This window comes from Cyprinus carpio, chromosome A20 (assembly GCF_018340385.1).
Source record: "Cyprinus carpio isolate SPL01 chromosome A20, ASM1834038v1, whole genome shotgun sequence".
Taxonomy (NCBI): Eukaryota; Metazoa; Chordata; class Actinopteri; order Cypriniformes; family Cyprinidae; genus Cyprinus; species Cyprinus carpio.
The window spans coordinates 4,126,085-4,151,435 of NC_056591.1; the positions used below are offsets into that span (position 1 = coordinate 4,126,085).

The 25,351-nt window shown below is 38.5% G+C and overlaps 1 protein-coding gene across 1 annotated transcript in view; it reads left to right on the forward strand.

Moving 5' to 3' along the window:
• The first annotated feature begins 7,462 nt into the window (after positions 1–7,462).
• LOC109048681 (rho guanine nucleotide exchange factor TIAM2-like) overlaps positions 7,463–25,351 on the forward strand; it is a 33,507-nt gene continuing 15,618 nt past the window's right edge. Inside the window, exons 1-8 of the mRNA XM_042777403.1 lie at positions 7,463–7,624; positions 21,118–21,328; positions 21,530–22,658; positions 23,031–23,466; positions 23,655–23,827; positions 23,907–24,131; positions 24,541–24,726; positions 24,874–25,023. Coding sequence (XP_042633337.1) covers positions 21,531–22,658; positions 23,031–23,466; positions 23,655–23,827; positions 23,907–24,131; positions 24,541–24,726; positions 24,874–25,023 — 2,298 coding nt within the window. The 5' untranslated portion in view covers positions 7,463–7,624; positions 21,118–21,328; position 21,530. The remainder of the gene's footprint in view (positions 7,625–21,117; positions 21,329–21,529; positions 22,659–23,030; positions 23,467–23,654; positions 23,828–23,906; positions 24,132–24,540; positions 24,727–24,873; positions 25,024–25,351) is intronic.

The following is a 25,351-nucleotide window of genomic DNA, read 5'->3' on the forward strand; positions in this document are numbered from 1 at the left end:
TGCTTGATGCACAAAAACCCTCTCATTGCTATTTGTTTTCATGTTTTTTAAAGGGAACGTTCACCCAAAAATGAAAATTCTGTCATCATTTACTCACCCTCATGTCGTTCCAAACCTTTCTTATGTTGAACATAAAAGAAGATATTCTGAAGATTGCTGGTTATCAAACAGTTGGTGGTTCTCATTGACTCCCATGGTATTTCTTTTCCTAATATGGAAGTCAATGGGAACCACCAACTGTTTGATTACCAGCAATCTTCAGAATATCTTCTTTTATGTTCAACATAAGAAAGCAACTCATACAGGTTTGGAACGACATGAGGGTGAGTAAATGAGGACAGAATTTTCATTTTTGGGTGAACTACCCCTTTAATGCAGAACAGTATACAAAGTAAGGAACAGAGAAACATAGTATGCCTTAATTAATCATTTTATAGTCTATAGTCTCTATAGTATATACAGATGTAGGCTGCACTTCAAAAATCCACCAGAAAAAGTATAAGCAGCAGCTCTAGAATACTTTTTAAATTCACTATATGATTTGGGGTGCACTAATACTATTACAAGCTATTTAGAATGAACTGTGGTGCAAACAGGCCTTCAGCCAGTGTAAAGAGGCAGCCTGAAAACGTGTTATTGTATCTTGTGAGGTGAAGAAAGGGTACACTCATGTCTCCTGGGCTCAAAATAACAATGTTCCTGTCTATTTACGCGACAGACAGCAGTTTAAAACACAGCAGAGGTCAGGCAGAAGGCAAGACACTCACTATAAACAGAAGAAAGTGTCTGTGTTGGACGGAGAATGGAATACTAGCATTTTATGTGTCCTGTGAGGCTATATTTCTTCAGAGTGGTCATATGTGGTGATAGTCTGCTGTCCACAGGTTTATAATGGTGAATGTGAGTGTATTCTTCCGTAATAGCCACCGCAGAACAGGACCTTCTTCTTCTTTTTTTTTTTTTTTTTTTTTTTGAACCAAGGTATTTGGTATTACATCTCCATGTAAACATTACATTCAAAGCTTTCCACATTAGTTACCTGATATTGATATGAAAAAAGAATGAATAAAATAAAGAGAGAACAGTTCGGCAAACCTTTGTCCTATTCATCTTACCAATATCCCCCACAGAGGGAAGAGTGAGAATAATAATAACAATACACCTCTGTACCTTTATACACCAATACTTGTCGCATATACTGCCTTACAATGTCAAATCCAAGTAGTTAATCAAAGGGCTCCACCTTTTTTTGAATAGATTAGTATTTAGATTAAGCTTAAGTGTAATTTTTTCCATTGTATACACCCCTAAAATTTTCCCTTTCCATTTACTGACAGTGGGCGGCAACGGTTTATACCAGGATATACTTGTACAACTGTGACACTATTTTATCACATTTGGACTTTTTGCTTGCATTGATAAAGAAAGCTTCTAGGTCAGTAGGTTGCCTTTTAAGAAGTGACCATTCTTTCTGAGACATTAAGTAAGTTCTTAATTGTCGCTAACTTTACTTTCCCATTGTTTAAATCCTAGATCTAATTTCCCTGGTAAAAAAATCGAATATTTCTGTAATCTTCATTGCTCTGGATATAGATTGGGGGGTGTTTATTTTTTTTCTTATCCAACGCAAAACCCTCTGGGTGCACCTCATCCAGATATTAATAATTTTCAGTTTATTCCATGTTTGTTTAGAACAAAATAACAATGCCTGAAGCGACACCCCGTTGCATGAACTTTGCTCCAAAGACAACCATGTTGTTTCTTAATTATTTCTTAACCACTCAGCTGCCCTGTGTAATTGTGCTGCCCAGTAATACAGTTTCAAATTACGGAGGTTAAGACCTCCTTGTGCTTTACTGCTAGTCAGTTGTGAGAATTTTATTCTGGGCTTTTTCCATTGCCAAATAAAAACTGATATCATCTTTTGCATTTTTTTGAAGGTGGCCGCTGGAATCCAAATAGGGAGGGACAGAAATAGATATAACAGTCTGGGAAGAATATAAATTCTGACTGTTTCAATCCTTCCAAAAAAGAGAAAGTGGCAGTATTTCCTGTTTTTCAGATCCAATTAAATCTGATCAACCAATTTTCCATAATTAGCCTTGTACAATTGAGAGGTGTTGGCCAATCAAATTTAACCATCTCATTTAGTTCAGCTGGCCAGTTTCCCTTCATCATCATGGCTTCAGACTGTCACTTGTTAACTTTATACCCAGAGACTTCACTGAAAAATTGTAAACATTTTAAGAGCTCGGGTATAGAGGATTTGGGGTCCCTGATATATAATATAACATCATCCACATAAAGTGATAACTTGTGTGTCCTCACTTTATCTGAGATACCCAAAATCAGCGGATTACTCCAAATTATCTCAGCTAACGATTCAATACGAATAAAAAAAGTGACCAAGGACATCCCTGGCGGGTTCCTCTTTTCAGCTGAAATCTGTCCGAGATATGACCATTAACACGTACATGTTTATCAAAACCCATCTCATTAAGGACGTGCTGCAAGAACACCCAGTCCACACAATCACATGCTTTCTCAGCATCAAGGCTGAGGACCAACAGGACCTTCTTAATATGAAATAAAACATAGACATTGAATATTTATATGAAATGAAGTATTAAATTAATTGGTGAGTTCCATTTTTTTGTCCCTCATAAAACCATTCTGGATACCAATTTCAATAGAAAAGATCAATATAAAAAAAAAAGCTACTGAACATTTTTTTTTCTTCAGCTATTGAACTTCTGATTAAGTGTTTAACTATATTAATAATATTTACAAATATTATGCAATTATTAATTTTATTATTTAATTGAAAGAACTTTTAGTAATTAACAGTTCTATTGTTTCTCAGGCAAATTACAGAATATAATACAGTAACTCTGCACAGAATCAATATTTTACCCCGTTAACAAACCGTTCAAAATGCTTCTGTAATATATGATATAAAGGAAAGAATGGGATTGGAAAAAGATTCAAACTCATGTCAGTCGCAATCAAAACTATATCTGCTTTCCTTACCCCACTGCTCCTGTTACCAGATGGGTCTCTTTTGTAAATATGTCTGACTCAGCCAGACAAAAGCAGAGTTAGTGTAAACAGCCTAAGCTAACAAGGCAGGCTATTTGCACTTAATGTAAATAGACACTCAGTTAAAATGACTTATGCCATCCATACAGCATACGACTTTCAAAGTTATTGGATAGCTGTTCTTTTCACACTACATGTCTTCTCTGACATGTTCCAGTACATGCCCAGTTCAAACCGAGCTCCACAAACTAAACCAGAGCTTCATGAATGTACTACTGCATATGTTCTTCCTCCTTCATTCTGTGGATGTGACACTGGCTGCTGCACTGGACTGCTGAAGGTAGAACACTTGGTTTTGGAGAGTGGCTGAGGTTCCTGTGCATTCCTCAGAGGGAATATGGTTCTGAGCTGTGACTCGCTGTAACCCACAGCGCAGCAAACTCACCACTCATTCTTCTGGTTTGACTCATAATAACATATAAGAGAATCCGTTGCACATTCGAACTAAAATATAAAAGCTTGTGACGGGTTTGTTCGTTTTCCAGGGAATTGTTGTTGGAGCTCTGTAATTATATGGGAAGAGTAACATGGTTAAGGGTGAGACTCATATAGCATACTTCCTATAATATTCCCTCTTCCCGTGAACATTTGTCTCTAGCTGTGTGTGTTCCATAATACACTTTCCAGTTGTTCCCAATGTAAAATTCACTCTGACTACACACAGAATTTAACAATTCTAGATTAATTTACCATTAATGAGACCATACTCTGTTCCGAATGTGTAACATTAACTAGATCATATGAACAACCCGTGAGTTATGAGTCGGTGGTTGTGTTCTACTCACTGTGCACCTCTACTATACACTATAACTCTAAATCTACTATAGCTACACTATACTATACACTATGGACCTAATCTAGTGTATAGAAGGTAGTGTCATCTCAAATGGAACACAACATTTTTTACAACATGGAAGCAGTCAAACAGTTTTCCAGTTGAAGGAAATTATTTCAAACACACGTGATGTCTTGCCACTAGCTTTAGCACACTTAGCCCCTCCTCTTCCTCTACATAGGGAATACTAAAAACACATGTTATTAAACTGGTTTTATTCAAGTCACAAATATCATTTAACATCACTGAATCAACTGACATCATTAATATGTAACAACAAAACTACTTTTATGGGTTAAATCAGGTACAAATAGCTGCTTAAGGCTACTTTTCCTTTTCACCTTTTTTATTTTTCAGTTTTACTCCAACCTATTCTTATGTGTAAATTTGAGACAAATTTGAGTCTTTTTGACCAATTCATTAAAAAGAACCAATTCCGAAGAGTCATTAATTTGGGAACCTGATTGTTTTTTTTTTTGGTTGTTTTTTTACTCAATGCAGACAGTGAGGACAACACAATATGAAGATTTGATATCAATTTATTCCCTTTGTTTTATTTTGTCTTTCTTATCACAATCAATAGTTCAAGGCCCAGATTTACTAAGGGAAAATGTGCTTGAGACCGCAATCTCATAAAAGTGCCATTGGGAGTGGAAAGTGACAAATGTGCAAATTAAACACAGACACTACCAGATCATTTCCATAATGACCAAAACAGTCTACCAAAAGCAGCACAAATTAGCAACTAGCCGTGTCAAGCGCAAAATGGGTTAAGACATGCTTATTATATTTATGTCTGCACTATGTTTGTACTTTCTGTACTGGAAGCTCCTGACACCAAAATGAATTCCTTGTGTGTGTAAACACACTTGGCAATAAAGCTCTTTCTGATTCTGATTCTTTTTGGGGGCCATAAATAATGCCGCAAATACCAGTAAACTGACTACCACAAATCTTTATTTACTGTAAATATTCTCCTCCCATAAATTTTGCATCTGTAAGGGAAAATCTTACAAATGCTTATGCAATAAAGACAGCTGAAAAAAATTTCACTGCATGTCTTTAGTCAATTCTGACAGTTGTTTTGTAACGCCAAAAGAGGGTTTGCATTGGCACTGGTAGTAAATCTGGCCCTAAGCCTTTTTTTTCACTTTTTTTTCTTTCTTTTTTAATAAACAAGGAATTTCTGCTGCTGCTGAAAAAAAAAAAAATCTTGTGTGCATGTGAAAGGTTTTTGATGCAGATGTCATTTAAGGTGATGTGCACAATACAAACCATCAGCTCACTAAAATTCAGTTGACCATAGCGTAAATTTAGTAGCAGTTGTGGAAACAAGCATACACTGAAGAAGAACTGTTAATGGAACCAAACATCATGTTTAGAATAAAAAAACCCACAGAACTAGCTCTGAATAAGGAACTGGCTCTTGATTCCCACCCTTCTGGGGCCTTTATTAAACTTTTCCTTTAATCTGTCTTCAAATCCCACTGTGCAAACTTCAATCTTCCTTTATCCTCCGTGTCAATAAGACTCATGATGAGTTTCTATCTGCCTCGGTGGAGTGAAATGAATAGTAAGGCTGATTGGTTCGAATCCCATTGGGTCTCTGATATTGTTTACATTGCATGATATGATTATATGTCTCTCTGCTCTTGAGATCTCTAACTCTCTGGCCCCTCGGCTATGACTGTGGTGAGAGCGATCACTGTTGTCATTAACAAGGAGCCTTGAGATGTGAAATGTTGCACTCAGACTGCAATGTGGGCAAACCAGAGGGGAAGCCGGGGTAATAATGGTGTGTGTAATGATGTTTGTGTGATCAGCGCTCACCGCTACAGCTGCAGGCTACGATCAACCCACGCGTGTCTGTGTGAACGAGGACGACCTTCTAAACAGATGTGACCTCAATGGAAAAAGAAATGCAGAGGCGGTAGTAACAATGAACTATTTCAGGCAAAAGGCTTACCCAGTCAAGCATAGACAACATGCATCCTAATAGTCTGGCTGGCTGACTAGATTTGAGACGAGAGGTCAAAGGGTTGGTAGAGAATTAAACTGTCTGTGGAAAATAAATGAGGAGGGGAAATTTTTTAAGATATGAAGTGTTGGCAAATACTTCACAACCCTGCATGCATGTGTTTCAAAGACTGGTTGAAAGAATAAAAATGGAATTTGAAAGTGACTGATTAAATTATGTATATTTTTTTTTTTTTACAAATGCCATTTATCTGACTCCATTTTTACTGAAACTGAAAAAAGTTTTTTTTTGCTTGGCTGTGTTTAAAACTCACTTGACTTTGTCATTGACCATTAAACCTGACAGCAATTCAGTTTCATTAACATCCTTAAAGTGCTCCTGTTATGCCATTTTGAATATTGCCTTTCATGCAGTGTGTAATGTAGCTGTCTCTGAATGTAAAACTATTTGCAATGTTGTGAAGCCGACAATGCACGGTGAAAAAAAAGTTGTTTTTGTTGACAAAACAGTCTGGAATTTGTTTGAGAGAGTTCAAAGTGTAGAAATTGAAACCAGGCCTTTCTTGTTAACACATTAGATATCTTAATATGTGTTTACGAAGATGTGCAGAATGTCCCGTCTCCAGAGTCTAGACAGACCACCTTTAGGAACACAAGACAGTGAAGTAATAGATCACAAAATTCCATTGAACACAACTGCTTCCACTGAATACAAAGGGAGAACTTTTAAAGAATACTGATGCTGCTTTTTATTATAAAATAAGAGTGAATTGGTTTAGATGCTTTTAAGCTACAATAAATAAATAAATAAAACACTATTAGAAAGTTTTACTTTAGGCCTTTATAAGCCATACAATGGCTTTCTGTAAATGATCAGAGGAATTTCATTTTTGTATGCAATGCTGCTTTTATGTTAAAAATGCTCTTGGTTTGGTCAAGCTCATGTTGGTTATATTGGCTTTGTGACAGAAGTCATGGGAAGTCAGACTGATTTCCATGAATAGTTCATTTTAAAAAAAAGTTACAAAAAACAGACTTTTTTTTTTTTAATAAGTAATCACTTTGTGTAATTATGGCATAATTATCAACATTTCTGATGAAGGCTGATGTAGGTATATCTTTTTTTTAAATTTATTTATTTATTTATTTGTCAAAATGGCGCTACGCTGATTTGGAGACACAGAGGAGAGGAATTGTTGAATAAAGTTGTTATTTTTGTTTTCTTCGTGTACAAAAAGTATTCTCGTCGCTTCATAACGTTCCGGTTGAATCACTGATGGCAGATGGAGTATTCTGACGATGCTTTTCATACTTTCCTGGACCTTTACACTGTTATTTATTTGGCAGTCTATGGGACAGTCACAAGCCTCCCGGTTTTCATCCAAAATATCTTAAATTGTGTTCCGAACGACATGGGGGTAAGTGATTAAAGAAAAAAATGCATTTTGGGATGGAGTATCCCTTTAAGTGAATAACTTCATCAGGAATGTGAATAACAACTCAATAGTCTGTTTTAGAGAGAGTTTGGAGAGGGTGGAGGTGTGGTTTCAGGGCAGGCGCTCCTGATATTCATTTGGCGTTCTGCGCGCGAGGAGAGAACGACATGTACTTGTCCTGGAAGATTATGTCACATTGAAGGATTTTGTTGTCTAAAGATAATAATGTCTAATGACAATAATTAATTGCCCAATAGTTGTCTTCATTTCAGCCGCGGTGAGTGGATAACTTTTCTTAATATTTCCGCGATGCGTTTGATATCTAGTTCAGTGTAAAGACTGTGAAATTTGAGGTTGAATCTGTCAAAGTTGAGCGTAACAGACGTTTGTATTACTTACATTTATTTTCGTCGAATATAGATTATACTTTAGTTTGTATATGTTGTCCAAAAACCATCAGCATCTGTAAGGAGACATGTATAACTAACTGATAGATGCATGTCACAATATTATGAACAGCGCGCGTCAGGCTCGAGGATAGTGTAGTAGCATCATTCTTCCAACATGAATATGCTTAATCATTTTGCAACGAATCTTTCTTTCTCTGTCATTGTATTTACTATAGATATAAAACAATACTGAGCTCTTATTTTTCTTATGTGTCTCTTCTTTTTCTGTTACTGTAAGAATATGGCATTGACACAGTGGCCAAAAATATTTGGACACTTAAGCAACAGTTAAAAATGTATGATTTTTATTTCTTTGGATATACCAAGTGGTAATTATTTTAAAGAAAGATTGCACAAAAACACCTACAGCCTACTATTTCCAAAAGGATGCTTGTTTTGGAAGATATACTTTTGAAAATAAACACAAAAGTATAGAGCAGTATAATCTCAACCCACATGTTCTTTAATAGCAGGGGCCTTAAGTTAATAGGACAAATCTATTAATGATTTACACTGTGCAAAATCCACCGCATATTGCTCACGAAGAGTCTTGATGCTTCTTTGTTGTGTCTTCAAGAGTCTTAACCACCCCCCATCTCCAGGCTGTGTGTGTGCGTGTGTGTGTGTGTGCGCACACTTCTTTGTTGTCGCTGCTTCATAGTGTTTGTTCTCAAGATCTCAAAGAGCATCCAAAAACCAGCTGGATTCCCAGAGTGTGCTGAGATGAATTGGGCTCAAAACATCAGCTGCAGACTCTTTTATTATGAATAAAGCCGTGGATTTGGTAGAGGAAGGTCATCTCAGAACAGTATACATGTGTCTTCAGCAGCAGCAGAAGGTTTATACCAAAGTGGCTCTGTCATGGAAACACTACCCCATAATCACCAGCACACACTCCTCCGGCATCAAACCAAGCCGGCTTTTTGATCAGAGCAGCCACATCATAATGGAATTTGCACTCTGATATATTTTAAGCCGTAATTGGAGTTTTGCCTATGACAGTATGCATCAGAAATACTATATTTGACATAATCTTCTAAAAATCTTTGGTTAAAGGGACAGCTCAGCCAAAAATTAAAATTCTGTCATCATTTACTCTCCCTCAAGTTGTTCCAAACCTGTGTGAGTTTCTTTCTTTTCTGTTTTTCTGATATCATTATGAAGTTCAGCTTGTGAAATGTCATATTATGCTGAGTTCCATTTACCTCGGAAGTTGGATGTCGGAGTTGTGAATGACATCGCATCCGACTGTCGATAAAAACAGATAAAAAAGCGGTATCACATCCACATGTCAGAGTACTGTGGAATGACATTAGCATCAAACGAAGTCGACTAACAATGTATTACTAGTGCTTACACAGGTCAGTTTCTAAATCGGAACTTCTGACTTCAAATCGCATTCCCACAGTCACTCATAAACACTAAACACAAATCCAATCACAACAGATGTGATCGAGATACAAATTACATCATTGGTTCTCGTAACTGATCGAGATGCATTCTCATTTCCCTTTTGGCACAGAAGCCTCATGCCTACTGCAGTCACTACACACTACATTTACTGCTGACTAGCAGTTAAATTCCATCTCTTGATTGTGACAAATTAGCTATGTTGTTTGATTTCAATTGAGTGTAAGAGCCAGGTAACTGCGCCTGAACATCTGGCAGTGTGGCAACTGCGTGCCAAGTTTATTCAGTGACGCTAATGCACCTGATAATTGTTGGTAAATTGTAAGCACATGGAGCTGCAGTGTAGAATTTTAATGTTGAGTTTGGTCTAACGTTTCTGAGGTTGAATTCTGTCCAGGCGTCATTTGAGCTTGTAATGTCTTTGTGCATCTGATCTCCATCCAAAGTTTCTGTCAACGAGACAGTGTCTTCCACTGAGTGAGTGACAACCAAGCAAGTGGCATGCATGGAAATGATTATAACTGTTTATAAAAATTATATTGCTTTTTATGCTCTGCCTACTAATTCATTAGTTATGGTTTTTGCTTTTGGACCTAGATTGTACATTGGACATCAGGTAGCAACCCAACACTACCAAAAGTATTAGTACAAAATCATCAAAAGTTTTCCAAAAACTTTTCTAAAAACTCTTCTAAGGCAAGGTAAAGTTAGATAGCTCTTGTTTGTTTGTAATAATGTAGCATTCTCTGGTGACCTTTTGAGCTGCAGAGTTCACACCGCCTTTCCGGCTAGAATACTGATGAAGCATTGTGAACTCTCAGCTGCAAAGGTCATATTACAATGATCCCAAGGATGCTTGGTTTGTCATTTAATTTTTAACAGCACACACCTTATTAGTTTGCATTTTAAGTACTTTTTAGCATACTTTTAAAAAGAGTACTTTACATGAATATACTAAAACTAAAGGTTTAGGATAATGAATTGTATATTAAATAAAAATTAAATCAATATGTATTGTAGTATCGATTTAAATGCAATAAGCTGAATTTTTGTTGCAGTTTAATACATTTAAATATATTACCTTTAAATTAAATATAGAATAACACACTACAATTTATAATGAAAAGTACTTAACATGTGGTTTTGTATGTTAGTAAATACATCAAAATATGTGCACTTCTTTAAAGCATGAAAAAAGTTTATTAAAATATAATTATTTAAACTGTACTATGTAGTATTTTATTAAATGTTAAAGCTCAAGTGGTAGAGCATTGCGTTAACAAGCGCAAGGTTGTGAGTTCGATTCCCTGGGAACACATGATAGGTAAAAATTGATAGCCTGAATGCACTGTAAGTCGCTTTGGATGAAAGCGTCTGCTAAATGCATAAATTTAATTTAATTTAAATTTAAATTTAAATATGGTATTACTACAAAGTGCTCTTATTAAAAATGTACACAAGTGTGTTAAAAAACAACAACTATGAAAGTGTAACCTATTTAAGTACACTTAAGTCACCTTTTATTTTATTAATATTATATTACGCCCAACAACAACTACTTTACGAATATTTTAGTAAGTACCCGTTTCGTTTAATTGCACACATGCACACTTGCTCTATGAAGTACATGAAGTTTAACAGCTGTAAGGATGAGTTATTTTGAGAAATGTAAATACTAGACTTTGAATTTATAACATTTATATGTAAGAAAATATGTAAGTAAAATGTGCCATGCACTTTTTTCCACCGCAGCTCACTTCGTGTCCCTTTTTTGAAGATACTGAAGGTATAATTTATAGAGTTTTCTTGTCAGGCAACATTTATTTTGTTGATGTGAAGGATAATTAACTTACTGGTCAGACTGAATTGCCAAATGTCCATCAAACAATTTGGCTGTAAAATGTTTGCTGACTAGGTTAGCCAGCTGTTTGGAAAAGGTAATTATTGCCATGCTGTTTAGCTTTTATCAGAGAAAAGGAAAGAGGAGAGTAACAGAGAGAGAATAGAGACTGGACCTGGCATGCGTCACGTGTCTCTCCTGTTTTCATTTTTCCACTGCTAGTCATTGTGGGCTCTCAGCCCTAATCCACCCTCTAAAGTGCCTTGATGCCTTTGTGCTGTGGGCTGGAAGAAGCACCCTTGTTCCCAGATGTCTGAACTGCTGCCGTACAGAATTTTTGCTGGATTTTCTCCCTAATTAACCCCCATTTTCATGCAGAGACCCAATTTCTTTGTGATGGAGGAATGCGATAGGTATTGGTGCTCCTTGAGTTCTGTTGTTTTTCACTAAACCTGGCTCAAACTCAACACTGGGCCGCTTGTTGGGGCCCAGCAGAAGCATGTAATTGCACAAAGGCCATGGAGACGGTACAACACTGGAGAAGGCGTGATAACATCTTCACAGCTTATTTTAGCCCAGCTCAACTCAATTAGTGTCACCACATGCCCTCAGACCAGCACTGCCAACATTTACAGAGGCCAGTTACTCGAACAGACTGGCTGTTTAAACTTGTGACTGAAAATTTGTGTAATTGAGTTGAGTGCATTATGATCTTTGAAAACTGATTTGATGTTTGCACATTACATGTAATACATAGTAAACTAGATTTGCATTTCTTGAACGGATATGTTTCCTGCAGGTCCTTTGAATGTATTAAAAATGTACTTTTTTAAGGCAGAAAAGAATCTGAAATGTTGTAAATAGTATGAAAATTGTTAATTGCCAGTTGGAGAGGTCTTACATTTGGAGAAGGAAAGTATGCTGAATTAAAGTCAAGTCACTTTTATTTATGTAGTGCTTTTCAAAGCAGATTAAATAGAAAAGTAACAGAATCAATGATGCAAACTTCATCAATACGAGACAAATCCAAAATGAAGCCAAAGCAAATCTGGATTTAGTAGAAGGTCTGTCATCTTATCCGTTCTTCACGTTCAACACCAGTATGAAACCGAATCCAGCTCAAGCACGTGCCCGACCGCTCATCTGAACACCCACAGCTCTGGAAGCCAAAGAACCATTGAACATCCAGCAGGGATGTTGGAAAGTCAACACATGGTGAAAGGGAATTCACATTAGTCCAAATCAAACAGGGCCGACATTGTCCTTGGCAAACCCAAACCCTCTTTTTAATTTTTTGGCATGTGCGGATTAAGGTGAATTTGCTGATTCTGGAGTCTGGACCTAACCCAGTCTAACCACTTAAGTCAAAAGGTGCAAATGTGACAGAATGCAAGAATAGTTTGCGTTTAAGTAGTCGATACCTTTGCTTCTGTTTAACCTCCTAGTTGGCAAGTTCACGTGTTCTTCCTTTTGAAGGAGGGTTAAAAGCATGGATTATTGTGGCTGATTTATATGTATTAGTTGCAAAATTAGATTTATTGTGAGGAGAGTATTTAAATGAATCTTGCAACATGATTCACTAAGGTTTGCGCTACTCAATTTACTGGTATTTGCACCATTATTTAATGCTCCCATTTCATATTACATGCACCCAATTATCATTTCTCATTAGTAGATTATCTGCATCTGATCATCATCAGATCTTCTTGTTTGCAACCCTTTGCTAATTTGCATTGCTCTTAGTAAATTCTGCTGGTTATTCTTGTCTCACGCGGACACACAAGCTTCCAAGAAATAGGGAGTTTTAGTCATGTAGCACATAATAATGAGGAGTGCTGTGTGCCCATGGCTGTAATTTTGGGAGCCATAGGTCGGTTAGTCTAGGCGTCCGTTTGGGTGAGGGGGGCACTGAGCGGTTCGGGGGCTTATTGTGGTCACACCACACTGGAAACTCAAGGACCTCGAATCAGCCTCTCTACTATTTAACTGTAAAATATGATCTTATCAGCATCCCGCTTGTGTTTTAATAATGGACCTTGGGAAAGCTGTGCGCCATTGTGTCGTCTTTATGCCGCACATTATCAAATGAGCTCAGAATTACTGTAAAATCAGAGATGACCACAACTTCTCAGAGAAACGGCACTGTTTCCAGTTAGAGAAAAGGATCAGGCTGTCACTATTTTAACAGTTTGTTTTCTCTGGTTTCTCTAACGAGATTTACCACAAACTGAGAAATGGTTTTATTCCCAGTGTGCTCCAACCCTCTGGTGATAAACAGAAACGCTACATATAACCATTTTAAGATGGGCTCCTCATGACATCATCCACTTTTCCCAGGCCTTCCCTCCAGAATAATGATCAGCCTTCAGCCACAGCTGCTTTTAATTATACATGCAGTGTTTCTCTTTAGTTTCCAGGACAGACGACTCTTACTCTCTTCCTCATCCAGACAACTGTTTATCAGGGCTTTGGCCGGCCTGCGGAAATATGATGTTTGCTGGAAGTGTAGGGTGTGAATAAGGGGGTTTGCAACAGCATTTTCAAACAAACTACAAACTTTTGGTTACAAGTTAGTCAGACTGCATATTTTTACTCGGTGCTAAAAAAGAGTCTTGTTTGCCTACCATGGTAATCACAGAAATAGTTGCATTGACAAAACATTAGTGCTGTTTTTATTAATCACTTTATTATAGTTTGTCATATCACAAATATATCATTAGAATATTATTTGAAATCTATAAGAAATGCAGTTTTAAGCCATATAGTCTTGAGTAGTGGAATGATAAACTGGGAGCTCTGAAATCCTAAACGATTAAGGATTTAATGTGCATTAAGCAGAGCCCATTTTCCCATAAAGACTCTGTGAACCTCTATGACCTATAATTCACAGCAAAACTAGAAATATGAGTGCTGTTCACTCATACAGAAGTTGCTAGGGTGTTGTGGGTGGTTGCCAGGGTGTTACTAATTATTATAATGGCCCAAGTCAAAAGAACCCAGCCCCTCTCATAGTGTCTGGTCCATAGACATGGCTTACATTTCTCATTGAGTGTAAGCTCATGGATTTTTTTTTGCTCATTTTATTGCCTTCCATGTTTTTTGTTTTTGTTTTTTTTTTACCATTTAAAACAACTTTGCCTACGAATGATTTCATAACAAATGGTTAGTTAAGAGTACAAATATTACATGTAGACTCTCAATCAATATGAGCTCATAAAAGCTGTATTTATAGTAATTTGCAAAATTAGAATTAAAGTAGTTTTAAATGGTGTATAGTGCATCACATTGGAATGGAAGTCAAAGTATGTGACTATCTTCGAATTGCATCTTTATTTCTTGTAATCATTTTATTTCTTCTCACATTGACTGTATCTCACAACATTCACTTTATTTCATATAATTGCAACTTTTATTTCTTGTCATTATGACTTGTCAAGTGACTCAATTATAACTTTATTTCTTGTAATTATGATTTGTCAAGTGACTCAATTACAACTTTATTTCTTGTCATTATGACTTGTCAAGTGACTCAATTATAACTTTATTTCTTGTAATTGCCATTTTTCTCATCATTGTGACTATATCTGACAACATTGCTATGGAAGTCATCATATCTCACAGTTGTGACTTTATTTTGTGTAGTTGCAACTTTATTTCTCGTCATTATGAATTTATTTCACAAGGAGGCTGCCACTTTCCCTTATCATTGCAAATATATCTTACAATAAGACTTTATATTGGGCTTCCATGTATTGCAAGATATGTCAGCTTCTCAAAAGTATGTCATGCGAACACCCATGTGCGGTTGTGATGCTTGCTTTAGCAAACACAACTAACTAGTAATGCATTCAGATGTGTAAAGGGTAGTTGAAGTCTGCAAAAGAACATGTTCTGATTCAACGTGTTCTCCTCTATGTTTATGAGTCTTTCTCTGACAATATTTTCCATTCTGTCCTGCGCTCGTGCTGTGTTGTGTAAGAGGCACGCCTCTTAAATTCCCGGTGGTGAGATCAGATTTTTGGTGTAGACAGGAACCACAATCTGCAGCACTGTTATGTAAGAGCGAAGGGTCCTTTGGGGTGTTTACATGTTCCTTTCAGTCCAGAGGAGGTTCTTTTGCAGAAGAGGATGACTGAATGTGAAAACAACTCTAGCAAACGTTAGAAACGAAGCATTAAATGAGCACCAGCTGACAAGGGTGCGGCTGACTCTACAAACTTCCATGTGACCAACAGAGGTGACTTCTGGATCAGAAGATGGGTTTTCTTTAGCCCAAAGTGTACTTTTCTTCGTCTGTATTTTACTTCGGTTCACTGACAGTCTGTGTGATGCAGTTTTCACCATTAGATCGATTTCTGTGTCTGCAGAAACTTGCACGGAGAACAGCGCATATGCGAGTGTTCAAAAACAAAGGTCCACTAGGTAGTGCACACACGCCAAACACATTCATCCACACTCATGATCAATGGAGGATATTTTGAAAGACTTGCATGCTAAACTGTGTTCTAGATGGAGCAGGACATGGTTAATGAAGTATACTAAAACCCTAACTATGGATGTTCTTTGTTGGAAAGTTTTCTTATGCTAATTCTTGAGATGAAGAACTGTCAGTTTTGTAAGGAATAGTACACCAACCTTGTTCCCATGCATGTTTGACCAAAACTACCTAACCGGAACTGACATGGAAGGGTGGGCTGATTTCTCTATGTCATTTAAGAAGAAAAGGCCCTTTCTGATTGGTCAGTGGCCCACTGACAGGAAAAGGCTCTAGAACAGTGTATGCCCAAAGGAAATGACTCTTTTCCTTGTCAACATGAGAGAGAAATACCTGGAAGGCGTTTGGCCTAAATGTGCATCAATAACCTGGCGTAAATTATGATGTATGTACAGTACTCATGAAATCAGAGATCTCTTTGAAATTTTATCACAAGGACGCACATTGAGATGCATGTCACTACAAAGTGTAAACAGCAAAATGTTTAGGCTTATATACTGCAACCAATGAAAACAAATTGTTGTTATTTTTAATTAATTGTTAATTGTTATTATGAGACAATAAAACCATGTTAAGTGTTTTCTTTATGGGAAACGTTTAATGTGCAGTATTCTGGTTTCATTTGCTTGCCTGTATATAGTTTGCATCATCAGTAAGGTGTATTCTTTGTTTTATTTTTTTAATAGATAATAGATTCAATAGATTAAAATGCGAGCACTGTTAATGCAATGCATTTTTTTTTCAGTTAGTGCAATTCAACATGCTTTTTTTGTTTCAAAGACATTTGTCATTATTTTTCTTCCATAGCTAATTGTCATTGTTAATACTAGCAATGAAGTCTAAGCCAATAATAAATGCATTTGGAGCTTGTTGGTTTTGTGTGTTTTGATGTGTTTAAGGTGTAGAATAGATGTGTGTAACCGCAGCATCCTGCCCATTAGTGGGCAGCAACTGTGTGTTTGTGTGGTTAGCTGGTGTGAGTCAGGTGCTAAAACATAGCAGTGGAAAAATGCTAGTCCTACAGAGTAAAGCATACTGTCCCAATTAATACAGCCTTACAGTGTAAAACTGCAAAATATTAGAATACTCCAAAAACTGCAGAACGAACCAGTCATCTTATTGGATCTACTTACATCGCCATTTATTATATATACATCATCTGAGCCTAGAAAAACAATGATATATGGTCACGAGTCAGAGATCCCTTCTGAATAAGAAGTGCACTTAAGTAAAATAAATGTGCACTTATAGTGTAATTTAAAGTACATTTTAAATCATTACATTTTAATAATTTTTGTCATGCTTTAAAGAAGCACACTTGATATGTTAACTAAAATACTAAAGCATAGCTAAAGAAGCCAAATTTATGATGCTGATCTAAAATGTATTATTGAAATATAAATTTTGACTAACATATGGAGATTTCGGTCTTTCTGAATGCAAGTAAGTAGGAGAAAACAATATAGTGGCGTCTGGACTGACAGGGAATCTGAAGATACCCACAGAATTCAAGCAAGAATTCAAGAATTCAAAACCAAGACAAACTCCTCATAGACATTTCGTTTGGTCAGTCCCGAGTGATGAATGTTCATTACAAAGCAAAAGAACAGCGGAAGCAGCTGGAAGAACACACCCATTCCAGTGCTGATCCAATGCAGCCCTCTGCCTTACTGCCCACTGGCAGGCTATGAGAGTGTCTGTCTCAGGAAGTGGGAGGAAACAGGTCAAGCCTGGCTTCCTGTGTCTTAATGCCGTTCCCTCCAGACCTGTCATATCCAAGCATCCTTGCATTTTCCCATGAGAAATGGCCCAGTGCAGAGTTGTCCCCTACCCATATCTTCCTCCTTTCAGCATGGTTTTCCTGTGAGCTCGCTCACGGTGGCCCGCAGTGCTTTCCTTCCGCTATGGATTGTTCTGTGACGCACACAACTCCTTTCCTGTCTGGAAAAGGCATGCAACACACCTTCTACTATATATTTATTTTTTCCTTTAATTTCCATTATATGCATTATTCAAAATAATGAATCTTTTAATGAAATTGTGTGCCTTTTAGTCCTTGTTAGCTCTGAGACCATCATACACTTAAAAGTAGACAGCGCTAACTTTTTTATACTTTCACACAGACTCTTCCTTTCTCTTTCAGGAAATCAGAACAAAAATAGCGATGACACAGAATTTCCCTCTTAATTATACTACCTGCTGTGACTAGCAATAGAAAGTAGCAAATGGTTCACGGCTGTGGTGTGAACTAAAGGATTTTGGTACATTTAAAAAAAAAAGCAATGTGTCCTTTAATATGTCCACTTAAACATTTAGGTAGAAGTAATTAGTTATGTTTGCTATGCAGTAGTTTTCAACTACAGACATGACAGATAACTCAAATTGTGTGGCTTGTTGACATTAGTAAACACCTATTACCTAGTATCAAGGTGCTGAGTTTTGTATGGGCAAGCACCATTTACATTGTCTCCTTAAAATGTAAGTTACAGTACTTAGTGAACCTTTAACTTCAAAGCTAAATAAATTCTTTACTAGTCTGACATCAACAAAATCTCTCACGGAAACTGACATGCTCACTTTTGCGCCATATTCTCACAAATTGCTTTTGACTAGACGGCTGTCTAGCGCCAACAGAAACAGTTTGCTGGAAACTGGCAGCAGACTGAATCACTGTTACAGTATATTCAGTTAGTATTGATGGTGGTGCTGTATTAGGTAAACACTATGTCTGATAGCACACAGACCTTGGCCCATCATATCTCTTCGTCAATTATTGTTGACATTATTGATGTAACAGCAGCCAAAGTAAATGGAAAAGCTATTTCCTGTATTGCCAAGTGTTGCATTATGCTATCATTTCCCCTGTAAAAAAATAAGTACACTTTTGCATACTTATTACAGAAATAATATCATCTAAAAGAACTGCATGTAATGTTTTTGGACACTTAATTGAATTTCAGTTAAAATGTATTATGGTTTACATTTATATTACTGTAAATTAAATTAGTTGAACTTAAAGGGATACTCCACTCCAAAATGAAAATTTTGTCATTAATCACTTACCCCGTGTCATTCCAAACCCGTAAAAGCTTTGTTTGTCTTCAGAACACAATTTAAGATATTTTGGATTAAAACCGGGTGGCTTGTGACTGTCCCATAGACTGCCAAGTAAAATACACTGTCAAGGTCTAGAAAAGTATGAAAAGCATTGTTAGAATAGTCCATCTGCCATCAGTGATTCAACCGTAACGTTATGAAGCAACGACAATACTTTTTGCACACGAAGAAAACAAAAATAATGACTTTATTCAACAATTTGTCTCCTCTGTGTCTCTCCACATCACCATATCGGCATTTCGGAGAATATCCGCTGAATGCAGGCGGTGTATGCTCTTCTGTGTCTGCCACGACTTAAGTATATGTTTTCTACGTGTATTTACGCTTTGATTTGAATGAAAACAGCGCATCCTTGGAGTATCCCTTTAAGGGCGCTTTTTTACCCTTTAAAGCACATCTACAGGTAAATGCATAATTACTTTTATGGTTAAAATGTCCTGCTGAATGTACTGACAAAAATTGGTATGGTAAACTAAAATATACTTTGTGTGTGTTCTATGTGTGCAGGGGCAACTCCACACGTCCTGTCTGCCACTTTGATCCAACCCATTACTTTTATCAAGTGATCGCACCCTAACACCTGGAATCAACAATGGTTTCTCTCTCTCTTCCTTCTCCTTGGCGCTGTGTGTTGTCTTTGGTGTGGTAGTTTGTCTTAAACATGGTGTGCTGGCAATTATGGCATGCTGGGTCAAACAAGAAGCCCAGTCATGTCTTCCAGGCGGCCAGCTGCCTCCACCACCCAAAACCACCCCTCCCAAAACCGCTTAGAGTTGTTCTTTATAAAAATACATACTTTTATAATGACCTCATTCTTCGAGCCAGGAAGACATAATCACTGTTTGCTGGGTGTAATGTTTGTAGATGTGTACATGTTTTATATCAGGTTGCAGAATTGTGATCGCTCATTGGTTTGGAGCAGCAAGACTGCATTCACTGTGTGTTAATTAAAGTACGCTTATGTGAATGTGCACCTGGTAGCCTTTAAACTGAAAACAATAAATCAATAAAACTGTCCTGTTTAACTTGTAACTATACTTTTATATTTTCTGAATTAAATGTGAATGGAACTTGCCTGTGTAGAACTCACCGCCACAATTCTAGGGGGTTCTCGGTGTTTGCATGCTGGCAAAGTCAAAGAGCCCACCCGTTGAAATTCTAGATATGGCTGGGGTCCCTCTTGCAGCATAGGTCTAGGAGATTTTTTTCAGCTGTTTTATTGTACACCAGGTGAAAATTGTAAGTTGGATCACTTTAAAAATGAATACCAAAAAGAATTGTGATAAAAAAGCGGTCCATATGACTGGTGTGAAACAATCTTCTAAAGTCAAATGACAGTAAAACTAAGAATGAGAAGTGACAGACATTAGTCACAATTTCAATTCCTGAAAGGTCTGTGATGCTTGATGTCAAGAGCAGATGGAAAACACCTATACAAAACACACACAAACTTATCACATAGCAGCTCTTGGCTTAGTCTGTTGAATTCTAGTAAAGTTTGGCACTGCAGTCTTGCACTTCTTTTGGGATGAGTGAATTGCATGGGTCGAGGGTGACTGATCTCACTCCTTGGGGCAGCAGATGGCCAGTGAGACACACAAAGAAGCTCACAATGTGAGCGACTGCCATTCAGATAATCTCTTCTGAATGGGACGGGACACACATCCCACAATGCCCTGGTTCAGCCCTCTGCAGATCGGTGTCTGGAACTGACAAAACTCATTGGCTGCTTCTGTGTTCAGTCTCTTACAAAGCCACAGTGCTGGAAGCATAACATCATACCGCCTGCTGGTACTTTTCATAATGAAGCAGCCATCCGCCTCCCTGCTGATTCTCAAGAGCACTGTTCTTGCTTCATTGAATCTGAGTCCTGTGAAAGAAGATGGTGTTGGCGGCATTCAGTGCTCACTTCTGGGTTAGAGGTCATGGTTAGGGTGGTGTTTTTTTTCCATATCCTCTTGAGCTGTTAGGGCATGATGGTTTTGCTACCTCTGAACCCCAAAGTCCCTTATCACACCTAAATCTCAGTAAAGTACACAGGATATGAAATATTCCCAAGCAGCCAGGAGCACTTCATCCTGGCACTAATAAATTTCTCATTACAGATATTTTCCAAATCCTCTTCTGGCTTTAAGACAACACAATGCTACACCAAACATAGTTAAAAGATTTTGTGTACAGTGCAAACACATTGCTTTGAGGGATTGAGTTACTGACAAAAAATAAAGAAAATTGTGAAGAATTTCCTAGCCTGAAAATAAACAGTGAGGTTGTATGAATTCTGTCCTTGTAAAAGCTTGCGGCGCTACGTCATGGAATGTGGCGGCAGGACAGAAGCGCAAGGTCTATTTAGATTTGGGGTTGGGGGTTGGAGTGGGGCTTCCCAATGCAGACTGCACACACAAGAGCTGACTGTGTGTTACTAACACATGCCCCTCCCTTCCTCTGTTTCTCCACAGATGAGCGATGGAGAGAGAGAAGAACAGCTGTGGTAGAGAGACAGTGAAGGGAGGAGGATCTCAGTGAGAGTCAGATGCTGCACCAGGCAGGAGCAGACAGAAGTCAGCCATAGACTACATTGGGAAAAGAGGATGGCCAGTGCAAAGGACTATGTCTAAAAGAAATATGAAGGAATATCTTTGTATGCTCTGACAACTGGCTTTATTACAGGTAAAAAAGAAACTATATTACTATGTATGTGTGTTTTTGTGTGTAGGTGCATGGATGGGTGGATAAGTGAACAGTTGACTGGATAGATAGAAAGTCACACCGATAGATGCATGGTTATATGGATAGTTAGGTAGAAAGATGTATGTATGGAATGCTTAACTTTGAACTTGATGTTTCTTTATCATTTTTCTCACAAATCAGAATGGGAAATACAGATAGTCAGTATAGCAATTTCATCATCCCTGGTAAGGGAAAATCTAGCTCCTTGAAGCTGCAGACCTCAAAAGAGGAGGCACTCTCCCCACGTTCTTGGTGGAGGAGCACTGAAAGCACCTCTGGTTACAAGGCCAAAAATGGATTTTCACCACACAAGACCAGCCAACCTTACATCTCCCGCAATTATGACTGCATTAAAGGGGGATCTAGTGACAAAGTACGTTCAGAGAGACACAGAGACTATGACAACCTTTTATTCCAGGGAAATGGATTCTTTGTCGGTTACAGACAACAGACTGGAGGCCTCCAGGCCCCAATGAAGAGCACCAGTTCTGAGATTAAAGACAGTAAGAGCAGTCCCAAAGTTCTTTTTCGTGAGGATGGAAGTCTAAGGGTAGAGTTTACAAATGCACGGAGGGAGCCGGATGTTGCGCTGTCTTTGGGCAGCTGTCTTAGTGGACCTGTTGATGCTACCCAAAGGGCCAGTAATGGGAGCTCTCTTAGCTCTGAGGGTTCATGGTATGACTCACCCTGGGGGAATGGGACAGAAGATCTGTGTGATAACGTCTTCACCACCAGCCAACCTTCGGACAACAGTAGTGGATATACCACACTCTCATCCACACGTACTGTAGATTTTGGATGTTTTAATGGTTACAATACAGAACAATCTGAGAACCATATGGGTAACCTCACCTGCCAAGCCACAGTTCATGGCAGTCAGTATGCAAGCAGTGATTGCAATAGTAATGGGTACAATGCTAACCGCGCTGAGGAGGACAGTGGTATTGGAGACTCTGTGCTTCTTCATTTGGAACATAATGGATTATCCGACCTTTACACAAACCCCAACATGACTGTGCCATTCCCTACCGTGGGCATCCTAGCGGCGGATCAACTTGAGGACACTCCTCACCTTCAAGCCTCACTGACCACATCCGTGGATGTGAACTTCCAGGATGAGAGTCAGAAAACCCAGAATTACACCTCACAAACCCTGCCATGCAGAAAAGCAATTCCTGATGGGAATACAAGGAAGGACTCGCTTAAGAGTCGCATTCGCCGCCTCAGCGATTGGACAGGAAGTCTGAGCAGGAAGAAGCGAAGGCTGCAGGTGAGAAAATGTATTGGGCGTTATTGTAAATCTGTCAGCATAGCAGACCTTCCTGTTTGACTCTAGAATTATCATGCAGATGTTATCATATTACAATTCCATTTCTTGTTCAGTGTTCTGGGTGTAAAATTACGTTTTAGTTTAAGTTGACATTCTTCAGTGCTGTAAATCATTCTTAGATAACATTCCTCTATGAAACAACAAATTAGAGATTTTTTGAAATGGTATGCTTGTTGGACTGGCCATGGTTTGTAAGAGTTGTAAGCAAGATTAAAGGGTATGAAGAACTTCGCAACATTGTGGCAACCTTGTAAAACATAGACATGTTAACATTTGCCATCCTCTTCTCACTTCATGTCTACCCAACCTCAGGAACCAAGTACTCTGGACTTTACAGAGGTTGTCAGCTGTGGAGCTGGGGGCACACTAGAGGAATCCAGACCATCTTGGAATCCAATGTCCTCCCAGACACAGTTGGACTGCTCTGGTTCCTCAATGGGTCCATTTGGGCAGCAGAACCAGGGTGCAGCCTTCAGGCAGAACATCTATGAGAACTTTATGCAGGGCCTAGAGACTGGCAGCAGCAGTGGAACTGCTGATGGACTCCAGGTCTGGGAGGGTGAAGGAGAAAGCAGCAGTGGCTCAATGGGCTCCTTGGAGCAAATGGACCTCCTGTTTGAGAGGGAGCAAGGTGTTGTGCGGAGGGCTGGTTGGTTGGCTTTTAAACACCTCATTACCCTCCACAAGGACCGCAAACTGGAACTGGTAGCAAGACGCAAGTGGAGGCAGTATTGGGTCACGCTCAAAGGTAAGATGGTAGTCTTGAGAACAAGCAGACAAGAAATGCAGATTAACACTAATGCTGAATTTCCAGGAAGTAAAACATGCACAGCCAATTTGATTTTTAAGTTCTAAGACTTAAACATTTAGCTGTAATGGATAATGTTTGCATGCCATTATTAGGAGCTCTATCTCTTGTTTCCCTGTCTCCTGTAGGCTGTACACTTTTGTTGGGTGAATCCAATGGAAAGGCCTCTCCTGAGCAAGAATGCTCACCACGTTATGCAGTGCTTGCCGAGGACAGTATTGTGCAGCCAGTTCCCGAGCATCCCAAGAAAGAGCATGTCTTCTGCCTCAGCAATGCCTTTGGAGATGTCTATCTCTTTCAGGCATGTGGCCTTTATCATATAATATAGCACTATTTCCATGTTGTGGACTTTTGGCTATAAGTTGTATCTTATCTCTCAGGCTGCTAATCAAACAGACCTGGAGAACTGGGTGACGGCCATCCATTCTGCCAGCGCATCACATTTAGCTAAGCGTCAGGGGAAGGAGGACACACTGCATTTGCTGAAGAGCCAGAGCAGAGCTCTCCTGCAGAAGATCGACATGGATGGCAAAATGAAGAAAATGGCAGAGCTGCAGCTGTCCGTCATCAGCGACCAGAAGAACAGGAAGGCTATTGAGGGCCAGGTGAGGAACAAAACGGATGTGTGTGTGTGTGGATGTTTATGCAAATGTATGTGGTTTATTTCAAAAGATTAAAGGCCAAAACCAAGTAGTTCAGATGAGTGGTTTGCTAAATTGGGCAATAAAGTCATTGATGTTGGTGTTTGAGCAGAAACCACAGCACAATGCTTTCAGATCATCCATGTATCTATAGTACAAGCATTCAGACTTGAAACCCCCATGCCCTGCTGATTCGCATAATCTACATTTCTAGGTTTTTAGGTTTTCTAAAGAAAATGTGAGGAGTACTTACCCATACATAAATCAGCGCCAGTGTTGTGGGTTGTTGTAACTCTATAATATTTATAATGTCTGTAGCTTTCTCAAATATATTTCAGTGTATTGCTCTCTGTCCTTCGTCTCTGACCCACAGATCCTGCAATGGGAACAGAACCTAGAGAAGTTTAACCTAGAGCTCTTCCGCATGCGCTGTTACCTGGCTAGCCTGCAGGGCACAGAGCTGCCCAATCCAAAAAGCCTACTAGCCACTGCTGGACGCCCGTCTAAAATGGTGCTAGGTCGTCTGGGAATTTTCTCTGTCTCGTCCTTTCATGCGCTGGTGAGGATCTGTCACATGCTTTGAGGGAATTGTGCAAGACACCAAAAAAGACCTCATTAAAACAGTCTACCTTTGAGACGCTCCACAAAAATTAGATTAAGATGATGGAGCATTGAGATTTTTTTTAAAGAGCTTATGTTTGTGCAGATATGCACTCGTGATGAAGCCACCCTGAAGAGACGGTCTCGCGCTCATCCTCGAGGTGTGCGGAACAAACGAGGACTGCTCTTTTGTTCACAGAAGGGATTAGACAGTCTGACCAAACACAACCGTGAAAAGAGACAGTCCCTGTCCCAGGTAAGAAATACTCTTTGTAGGTTCAACCGCAATAAAATTATTGCCTATATAGTCAATCACTAACAACTGAAAATATCATGGAAATTCTTTTCCCAGACAGTTATGTATTTTGAGACCTGCCAAACCCTAACAATGAAGAATACACTTAGGGAAAATAAAAATAAAAGGAGCAGTTTTCCTTTAATTAGGGTTAATCCTAATCGACATGAATTAGTACATACTAAAACATCTATGATTTCAGGTTGTGAGTCTTAAGCCCTTTTCACACTGAGATTCCAGATAATACACAGGTAATGTGTCCCGGCAATTGTTCCCAGATCATTAGATT